Here is a 10999-nt window from a genome sequence, read left to right as displayed (position 1 = left end):
GAAAAATGGGCACAGGATGTCAACAGACACTTCACCAAAGAAGACATTCAGATGGCCAACACACACATGAAGAAATGTTCAAAATTCCTAGTTCTAAGAGAGATGCAAATCAAAACAACTATGAGATATCATCTCACCCCAGTAAGAATAGCAAAATTTAACAGAACAGCAAGCATCAAATGTTGGTGAGGTTGTGGAGAAACAAACTGATTAACTCTCCCACCAGATTCTAATCACAAAGAAGTATTTCCCACCAGAAAATTCAGGAGCAATTAGCAAATGTAAGGAGCACTGGCTGCTCACCAAGAGGTGGAAGGTTCAAATCCACCAGGTGCTAACAATATAGCATCTGAGACACCCAGTGAAGGATTGCTTCAAGTCAGATTCGACTGGACAGCCATGGGTTTGGTTTGGGGTTGGAGTATTAGCAAATGTGGCAGAGACTATTCCCTCATTACCCAAAAGGCATCCCCAGCTCCCGTCTCCCTTGCTGCATCCCACTATGAAGGCTAGAAAGACAAATATTCATCTTTCCATCATCTTTCACCCCTAGGGAAAGCCATGTGCCCGCTTCTGACCAATCAAGTATCACAGAAAATCTGCTGGGGATGGGAGGGAGAGCTGTGGAGGAAACCTTTGTTTTCCTGATTAAAAGAACAGATGTAACTAGTGTGCACAGCACCTGCCCCCTTTCCTGCTTTGACAGAGATGCAATGGCTGGAGCCACAGCAGCTATTTTGTGTCCATGAACATGCAAAATTAAGCCTCCTGTTGGATTTACAGCTTCTGAAAACTCAATAGAGGGTCCTAACGCAATGGCAATGGCAATGAGTGAACAAAGGACGCCAGAGGGAGATAAAAAGAGCCTGTGTTGGGAGGGTGTTTTCTTGTTTCAAATAAAAGTCATGCTTGCCTGGAGAGAAAAAAATAAAGGGCCTATATCAATGGCATTACGGGGCCGCAGCCGTCTATCCTAGACATCTTACTATATGAAAAAGAGAAACATTATTTATTTAAAGCACCGGTAATTGGCTACTTGTAGTCAATTACTAAATGCTCAAAACCCCAGCACCCAAGATAATGCTGAGCTAACGTCATCCCCACCCTGCCCTGGGCACCAGGGGGTCCTGAGGACTAATTTATCCTTTGCCACCCAGCCTACCAGCCTGGCCCGGGTGGCAAGCCCTTGTCCCCACCTGTCAAACTCCACGGAGTAGATGAGGATCAGGTAGCGCTTGGAGTTGAGCTGGGCCGACCTCGGAGCCAAGGGGCCAGGGCGGCCTCCCATCTTGCGGTTTCGCAGGGACTCCAGGTCGGTGTAGGTCAGTAAGTCGAGGGTGACTGACTCACTGCTCTGTCAGGAAAGGAGGAGCGGCACTGCCACAGGCCCCCAACATGGACACACACGAGGACACAGCGCACATGCCCGGATGACACCCCATCCCAGCCCTGGGAGGGCTGCGCTCTCCCACACCCGGGCTGGGCAGTGATCAAAATGACCCTATTCCAGGACCTGGTACCGGGGCTTCATCAGAGGAAGAAACTAATATTGTTATTGTTACGTGCTGTCAAGTCACCTGCGACTCATAATGACCCTATGGACAATAGCCCTAAACCCTGCTCGATCCTGTGTCAATCCTATTGTCTCTGACACACCTACCTCCATTACCCCAGTGACTGAATCAACCCATCTTCCTCTCCTGCGCTGTCCCTCCACCCTCCCAAGCATGACATCCCTCTCCAAGTACTGGTCCCTCTTTGCAACATGTCCAAAGTATGTCAGATGAAGTTTCTACTGTCCCTCCTTGTAACATGTCCAAAGTATGTCAGATGAAGCTTCAGATTCCTTGCCTCCAAGGAGCAGCCTGGTTTAACCCTCTCCAGCACGAACTTGTTTGTTCTCCTAGCAGTCCATGCTATAATCAACACTCTTCTCCAGCACCACAGCTCAAAGGTATCAATTCTCTATCATCCCTAGTCATTGTCCAGCTTTCTGACACATAGCAAGTAATTGCAAAGACCATGGCCTGTATCAAATGCACCTTAGTCTCCAAACTGACATCGTTGCTCTTCAGTACTTCGTAGAGCTCTCTGACAGCAGACTTTCCCAGTGCAATTCATCTTTTAATTTCCTGGCTGCTGGTACCAAGAGTGTTGATTGTGGAGCCAAGGAAACTAAAACTGTTAACAATCTCAAACTCTTCACCATCTATCATGATGCTGCCAATCAGTGGTGAGAATCTTTGTTTTCTTGATGTTTGATAAGAAACTAAATATAACCATGGGAGCTAGTGAGAACTTGGACCCCTTTCACAGAATCCATGAGGTCAAAATTATTTCCATAATATGCATTCAGATCTTGCTATCCACACAAAAGTGTGGATAGCAAGCCAGAAAGTATCTTGGGATCATAGTACTGGTCTAGTGTTGTCTCTGGACACATTTACCACTGGCCAGCCTCCAAATTCCCACACAACCTTGCAAGTTAGAGGTATAACTTGGGGAAGTTAATATAAGAAATCTAGAATAATTTACTACATCTTTTTTTCTTTTCATTTTATTTATATTATTAAAAAGAAAAAAGTAAAAAAGAAATTTAAAAAAATATTTCCATAATAATATTAGACAAATATTTTCTTCTTATTTCAAACCACCAACTGTTATACCATCAGAACTCCTTATATATAACTAAATAGATGTAATTATCTGTATCTCTCTCTCTGTTATCAAGTCAAAACCAACTCCTAGCTGACCCTCCACTGCTTTCCAAGGCTATGTATTTCACAGGAAGAGATAGCTCATCTTTCTCCCTGATAGCTGCTGGTGGATTCGAACTGTCAGAGAAGTGCAGCTTTGGGGTTAGCAGTGGAACGCCCTATGGGCTACACCACCAGACTTTCCTGACGTAATTATAAATCTACACACACACACACACACACACACACACACACGCACATTGACAAATGACTAGAGAGACATCTAGAATGATTTTTACCAAAATGACTGTACTAACAACAGTGGAATAATTTTTACTTTTGTCATTACATTTCAGGAGCCCTGCGGGTGCAGTAGTTACGCTCCCAAAAGGTCAGTGGTTCAAATCCACCGACTACTCCGTGGGGGAAAGATGAGAACCATACATCTGTAAAGGTTCCAGGTTGGAAGGTCTGTGTGACAGTTCTATTCTGTCCTAGTGCGTCTCTAAGACTCAGAATCAACTCAGAGGCCAGCAGCGGGTTCACTCTCCCTAGGCGCTGAATAAAATAATAAAGCCATTTGCATTTGGAAAAGAAGTAAAGAAACAGCCAGCCACGGCCCTGGGATGGAAGAGCACGCACACATAATCAGACGGTACCTGCCCCCAGGGAACCCAAGCCGCAGAACCCCACCTCGAACCCCAATCTCAGGCCCCAGCGCCACAACCCTCTAACCCTAAGCCCGTACCGCACCCCTACCTGAGTGAGGGCCGACTCCAGCATGTTACAAAAGATGTTGAACTGTTTGAAGTTCCCTGTCTTGTGCGTCAAATCTTCGATGACTGGGTAGGGGAGAAAGTTCCTCCTGTGGTCTGTCCACTTGCTCAGTCCCAAAGCATCACAATCCAGCTCTCTAAATCCCCCTGACCCCATGCCCCCAGCCTGGGGAAGGAATCCAACATCCCCACCCCACCTGAGAAAGCCGGACAGGTAGCAGAGGCCACTGGGGTGGGGCAGCTGGTTGGTCTCTTATTTGCAGAGGGGAGGGGAGCTGCACCAGGCAGGCACACTCACAATTGGCGTCGAACTCTCCCCGCCACTGGTCGGCGGTCATTCGGTCTTCCACCTCCAGCTCCAGGACCTGCCCGGAAACCATCACCCGAACGGCGTGCTCCACACCCCGGAAGATGTAGTCCACCTGCAAGCCAGCTGGCTGGTCCATGACCAAGGTCGCTGGACAAAAGAACAAGGCAGAGAGACCTTAGAGCGGCTGTGAACCCAGGCCCTCAGGATTTATATTCTGGCTCCAGCATGCACCATCCATGACACTGTAAGGAAATAATTTCATCCATCTGTGCCTCGGTTTTCTCATCTGGAAAATGGGTATAATAATAATACTAGGGGTTTTTTTGGTTGCAACCTTTATGGAAACAGATTGAGGGATGTGATATATTACCCATGATGCATTTAAATTTAATTAATAATGGAGGACCTGAAGCGTATGCTGCAGAAGGTCAAGGACTTCAGTATTCAGTATGGATTGAAGCTCAACATCAAGAAGGCAAAGATTCTGGGCCAACTGGCAGCACCATAAATAGATGGAGAAGAGACTGAGGGTGTTAACAATTTCAGCTTGCTCAGCTCCACAATCAACACTCTTGGCACCAGTAGTCAAGAATTCAAAAGACAAATTGCTCTGAGGATGACTGCTGTCAGAAACCTCTCCAAAGTGCTGAAGAGCAATGATATCAGTCTGGAGACTAAAGTATGCCTGATTCAGGCCATGGTCTTCACAATTACTTACTGTGCAACAGAGAGCTGGACAATGAGTAAGAATGACAGAAGAAGAATTAATGCCTTTCAGTTGTGGTGCTGGAGAAGAGTAGTGAATACACCAGGGACTGCTAAGAGAACAATCAGGTTTATCCTAGAGAGGATGAAACCAAGTTGCTCTTTGGAGGAAAAGATTTTTTTTTTTCATAGGAGTTTTATTGGAGCAAATAAAAAAGAAGAGTAAATGTGTGCTGTAAAGAACATACCTCTCCTCTTTTGTCCTATGCTAGTTTTTTTTTTCTTTTTATTGTGATTTCAACAAAAGTTTACAGAAAAGTTAGATTTTCATTCATTCATGGTTGCACATTTTTCTCCCTACCCCCTCAAAAGGCAAGGATTTTGAAGCTCTGTCTGACATACTTTGGGCACGTGGCCAGAAGGGATCAGTCCCTACAGAAGGAAATCATGCTTGGAAAGGGTGGAGGGACAGCTCAGGAGAGGAAGACCCCAGATGAGATGGATTGATACAGTGACTAGGATAATGGGAGTATGTGAGTTCGAGACAGTGAGACTGGCTCAGGATAGTGCAGAGTTCAGAGCTATGGTAGACAGGGTCACTATGAGTCACAGGCAACTCTATTGACATATCGACATAACAACAACAACAAAGGAGTTCTGGGATATAATCCATAGCAGGTCACCCTGCTAACAAAAGGGCTGGGTGTCTTGGATGACATGAAGGCCACAGTGGCTGCGCAGATGAAAAATACGCAGTCTAACCTCCCTTTATGATCTGCAAGCTAGGAAGCCTGGCTGAAAGTCACTATGACTTGGAACCGACCCAACAGAAGTGAGTTTAAGTTTGTGTCTGTATTAATTCACCTGTTACAAGCAAAAGAGCATTCTCTTAGCTAGTGTTCGCTTGTTCTGTTACTGATAAGTCATTGTTAGCTCTACGAGCAACTAGAAGAGACGGTCAGTCTCCCAACTGCAGGGGGGGTTTCCGAACGAAAGGAGCCTTTGTTGTTCGGTGCCATCAAGTCACATACAACTCAAGAAACCCAAGTGCACTCAGCAAATAACTGCAAGGTCAGTAGTTCAAATCCACTGATCGCTCTGAGAAAAAAGCATGGCTGTTTGTTTCTATAAAGATCTACAGCTTAGGAAACCATCTGAGGCAATTCTGCTCTGTCCCATAGGAGTCAGAAGAGACTCAGCAGTGGTGGATGGGGTTCAGTTGGTTCAAAATAAGAACTCCAAACTCTGTGGGTTCAAGTCCAGGTTCTGCTGTGTGGACATGAACAAGATACCGACCTCTCTGTGGGCCAGATTCCTTATGTGAAAAGTGTCTGGGAGCTGGAGATGCAACTAGAATCCAGATGATGCCTCTGTCTTTTGTGGGCAGAGAGCCCAGCAACTATATAAAGTGGAGGTCGGTTCCAAGAAGGAGTCTTTTTTTTTTTATTTTTGTGTGAGTGTACCGTCAAATCAGATCTGACTGGTACAGAAGGAGACTGTCCCTCCTTTTCCCGGCAGAGCATCTGGTGGATTCAAACAGTGTGCCTCTGGGATTGTAGTTGCAGCTCCTTACCACTAGGCCACCAGAGCTCCCCAAGGCCAAGAAGGGGTCTTAGAGGAGAGGTCACTCTTGTATCTCAAATGGCCAGGGCAGGATGCTGGGGAGGGACATCTAAGCAGAAACCAGGAGGAAGGGAGGGAGATGTGAGACTATCTGGGAGAAGCATGTGCAGGCGGAGGGAACAGCCATGCAGCAGCTCAAAGGTGGACTGTTCCTGGTTTGTTCTAAAAAGAACAGCACAGACGCTGAGGTGGCCAGGAGAGCATGAGTAAGGGAGAGAGGGTTCATCAATGAGCCCTGAGCGGTAAGAGGGGTCAAGTGATGTTCATGCCACAAGAGGATAACAGTACCCACCCCCAGGGGCTACTGTAAGGATTTAATGGGTTCCCCTCAGTGAAGTTCTTTGTCAATGGACACATACAGCAAGCACACGAAAGCCTACTACATAGAGCAAACACGCCATCCTTGTAATTATTACGTTGTTGTTGTTGTTGTTGTTTGAGCTTGAAGGAGAGACCAGAGAGGTCAGGTAGGCTCATCTTCTCCCCATTATTCAGAAAGAGAAACTGAGTCTCAGTGAGGAAAAAGGAAGGTCCCACACCTGCTCCAAACAGTCACTCAGGGCTGCCGATCATGGAAACCTACCGTCACCTCCTCTAGTCATACCTTTGCCTGGAAGTCCTTCTTAGAGTCTAACCTGGGGAGTGCACTATTTTAAAGGAGAGGGAAATGAGCCTTGAAACTCCAGATCCGTAATATTTAACCTTATTGGTCTCTTGAGTCTTCGAGAATCTAAGGAATTCTTAAATTCTCCAGCTATGTGAATTACAAAACCAAACTTAAGGGAGCTCTGGTGGCCTAGTGGCAGGAAGCTGCACTGCAATCCCAGAGGTGCGTGGTTCAAATCCACCAGACGCTCTACTGCAGAAGGAGGGACAATCTCCTTCTGTACCAGTCAGATCCGATTTGACGGTACACACAGAAAAATACTTTTTTTAAAAAAAACCAACCAAACTTATTGCCCTTGGAGCTGGTTCCAACTCATAGCTGCCCTGAGGGCAGAGAAGGGTCCTCTTGGAGTTTCTCAGGCTGTAAATCTTTTTTCTTTTTTCTTTTTTTTAATATTATCTTTGTGTGTGTGTGTGTGTGTGTGTGTGTGTGTGTGTGTGTGTACCGTCAAATCAGATCTGACTGGTACAGGACGAGATTGTCCCTCCTTCCCCGGCAGAGCATCTGGTGGATTCGAACCGTGCACCTCTGGGATTGCAGTGCAGCTTCTTGCCACTAGGCCACCAGAGCTCTTCTAGGCTGTAAATCTTTATGGAAGCAGCACTGGTCTCCCGCAGATTAGCTGGTGAGTTCGACCCACTGACCTTGTGGTTGCATATGCACCGTATATCCTGCAGCGCCATCAGCACTTCTAAACGGAAGGCTCGCATTTTACAGGTAATCTAAGGCACATTTAGCATCCCTCCCAGGCCCATACACCGACCACCTCTTCCTCAGAAGTGTCTCTAGACCAGAGCTCTTAACTTTACTGGGGAGGGGTCTCCCAATGCGGTTTTGGCCCCGCCCCACCCGAAGCCAAAGCCTCGCTCAGGACCCCGCCCCTCAGACGCCGCCAGCCAATCAATGGCCGTGCCATCCCGGTTACCAAGGCGTCAGAGGCGCCCAGATTACCTGCGGAGTGGAGCGCGCAGCATCACTCGTGGTACCCAAGTCCGCAGGAGGAGAGCGAAGGGGAAGAGAGCCCGCCTCGCCGCCCCGCCCTCCCCCTTTAGCCACAGCTCCACACCAGCAACCTGGTCTCACACCCCTCCCCCGCTTCCCTCCCCCCCGCAAAATGCAGCCTCACCCAAGATCGCAAGGCCTTTCTACAGATATTCACCCCTCAGACCCCTCCCTCACCTCCACTAACTTCGCCCGCTCCCCTCCCCACTGGCCCTTTCTCCTGTGTGGGTCAGAAAAGCGCAGAACAATTACTGACGGGAGAACTCCCACACCTCAGCTAGTTCAACCCGTCCCTCCCTCCCTCCCTGACCTAGGGTCTCCATCACCCATTCTTCAAACTGCACGGGGGTTCTGGGCCCTTCTCTCCTCGCCTCTGCAGAACCACTCTCCTCCCCTGCTCAGCCCTCCCCCCACGCCTGGGCCTTCCTCCCCACTCCCAAAACCCTCCAAGTCCCTTCTTTCCACCCTGCTCTCCTAACACCAGTCCCTCGTGTTCACGGGGGATCATATTCTACCTGGATGCTGCCTCCCACCTTATGCCACTGGTTTCTGCCCCTATAATTCATTTAAAGTTCTACCCCACCTCCCATATCTCACCTGGATTCTGCTCCCCCACCCCTGCACACCTGTCAAATTCTGTAAAAACTCCCGCACACACATTCTCATTCTCTACCTCTCTTCCCTGCAGTGAGCCCTCCCTGATCAAACCCTCCCCCAGTACCCCACAGATTTCTGGGTTTCTCCGTGCTCTGCACAGCCCCTTCCGCCAGCCGCATCCCTCTACCTGCATCCTCCGTCCTCGCTCCGTAACCAGCAGCCCAACCTGGTCGCTGGTTTAATCCCGAGGGTCCTCCTAGCTCCTCCCCTCCACTCACCCTCAGGACCCGCCCCCTCCCAGCGCAGCCCTGAAGCCCCGCCCCCAGGGTGATGTCACCACTTCAGCCTGGTGCGGACCCCCAATGCCTCCTCGGGCCCCCTCCCCCGACACCTGACCCCACTTCTCCAGCCGCTGCATTTCAAGGACCCAGAATACACGCGCAGATTGTCAAATTCCCATTTTCAGTGTCATATCACCGAACCTCCCTCCTGCATAATTGCGTTTCGTTTCTTGGGCTATTTTTCAGATTTCGCAGCCCCTGAACCGACACCCCCACCACCACCACCACCACCAAAGACACATCCACATCTCCCACATCAGACGTCAGTAAATAATTGTCCTTGGCAGCCCCACCCCAAGGCTCTTTCTCACCCTTGGCAGTCCCACCCCCGACCTAATCCAGCCCAGCCATGCTCTCGCCAGACTCCCCAATGCAGCGTGCCCCCCTTTGCCCTTCCTCTCCCTCCACACCTCACGGAGCACCTCTGAGCTTATCCCCCCTCTATGTGCACGAATCTGAGTTTGAAAGAACCCCCTCCCTCTCTCTCTTATCACTGTACATACTAGAATAGACCCACACTGTCCCCCTAGAACATAGAGTCTTCTAAACATACCCCACAATGCAGAACTCCACAGTTCATACCCCATCTGGAGTATCAAGACAGACCGCCCTAAACCCCAACCGAGCCCACTGCCTTGGAGCAGATTAAGGCTCACAGCCACCCGACAGGACAGAGTTGAGGGACTCCATAGGGCTCCCAAGGTTATAAATCTCCTGGAAACTGACTGCCATATGTTTCACAGAGCAGATGCTAGGTTCAAGTTGGAGGCTGGTGCTTCAATCACTGTGCCACCAAGACTGCTCAGGCCCTCGCATTGCCCACCCAGAACTCCATCACCTCTCCCCCTGCATCCGCTCTCTGCTTGGTAAGAACCACCCCCACCCACGCCAGGGGGATCCCACAACCTCACCTGTGTCAGAGCAAAACTGCCCGCAGAGGGTTGTCAAGGGCTGCCTTTCCCTTTTTTTTATTGTTGTTGTAGCCTTTTCCTTAACTTTTTATTGTGAAATTAATGGCTGATGTTTCTTTTTTTCTTTTTTTTTTTTTTAATGGCTGATGTTTCAAAAGCTGATCACTACACCTTTTTCTCCCTTGGCATCCCTGGGCGGACTCAGACCAGTGGCAGCCCACCCGGTCAGTGCCTGCGGGTCAGTCCCTCCATCGGGCTCCCGAGGCTGTAAGTCTTAACCAGAGACTGCCTCCTAACTCCTCCGCAGAGCGGTGGGTGGATTCAAACTGCTGAGCCCAATACATAAAAACGCTTTACTTCCAAGGTTATTTACACCACCCAGGAACTCTTTTTTAAAAAAATAGTCAATTCAGGAATGTTTATTAAGACAGACAGGAGAGTTTTATTAAGTAGAGAAACACTCAGAAAGCGAGCAGGCCCATCGCAGGAGTAGAGAGGTGAGAAAGGACAGGGAACCCCCTTTTTCAGAGAACTAAACAAGACAGGGTCCTCTGTCTCCTTACTCATCACCCGACTGCTCTTCCCTTGACCACCTCACTTCTGCTTTTCTCCCTGAAGTCCTTGCTGCCTTCTCTCCTGGCACTAATTGGTACATGGCACATCCTGCAGGCTGGGGACCCCTGGGCTCAGACCTCAAGCAAGGCAGGCCCTGACCCTCCCTGAGCCTCTGCCCCACGGGTACCATGCCACCTAGGAGTGGTTGTGATTATTGTGGTTATCTATTGAGTTGGAGCTGACTCATAGCTGATTCTCCAGCGAGTGGGAGGCTGTAAATCATCCCCGAGAAGAAAATGCCCATTTTTCTTTCTCAGAGCTGCTTGTAGATTTGAACCTCCTGCCTTTGGGTTGACAGCGCAGCTCCTTAACCACTAGGCCACCAGCGCTCCCCTAGGATTGGTATGGGGTTTAAATTATTTAGTTAATACAAATAAGGGGCTTCAAATAATAGCATTCAGTCATCTGTTACCACTGGGGAGGTTAGCTGACGTCAGCCTCCTCCAGCAGCCTGGGAGCCCGAGAGGGCCGCGTCATTTGGATCCTTCTCTTGTCTTCAGCACCCTGGGCTGGGCACGGATCAGAGGTTGCTGGTGAATAGATGGAATAATGCCAGGACGTGGGGTTCCATTTCCAGATCCTGGGGATGCAGCCAAGGTCCTCCAGTTGGCTGGCTCTCTGTCATCCTCCCAGTCTCCACTGCATTATACCAACAGCAGGAACCCCTCTGTGTCCCCAGGTTAGATCAGGGGCTGTGTCACCGTCACCACCAGAGGGGCCAACACTGCCCTGCAGAGGCTGAAGCACCAAGGAGGA

The 10999-nt window shown here is 49.2% G+C and overlaps 1 protein-coding gene across 1 annotated transcript in view; it reads right to left on the bottom strand.

The window, feature by feature from the left end:
- The window catches only part of CCDC61 (coiled-coil domain containing 61), a 14977-nt gene extending 11059 nt beyond the window's left edge, over positions 1-3918 (bottom strand). Inside the window, exons 1-3 of the mRNA XM_006901278.1 lie at positions 3771-3918; positions 3456-3538; positions 1197-1354 (exon numbers count right to left, since the gene is read on the bottom strand). Coding sequence (XP_006901340.1) covers positions 1197-1354; positions 3456-3538; positions 3771-3918 — 389 coding nt within the window. The remainder of the gene's footprint in view (positions 1-1196; positions 1355-3455; positions 3539-3770) is intronic.
- Between the last annotated feature and the right edge of the window lie 7081 nt (positions 3919-10999).

This window comes from Elephantulus edwardii, unplaced genomic scaffold (assembly GCF_000299155.1).
Source record: "Elephantulus edwardii isolate Elephantulus edwardi_28Jun2011 unplaced genomic scaffold, EleEdw1.0 scaffold00315, whole genome shotgun sequence".
Taxonomy (NCBI): domain Eukaryota; kingdom Metazoa; phylum Chordata; class Mammalia; order Macroscelidea; family Macroscelididae; genus Elephantulus; species Elephantulus edwardii.
The sequence above is the reverse complement of the archived record's forward strand: the minus strand, read 5'-3'. Positions and strand labels throughout refer to the sequence as shown.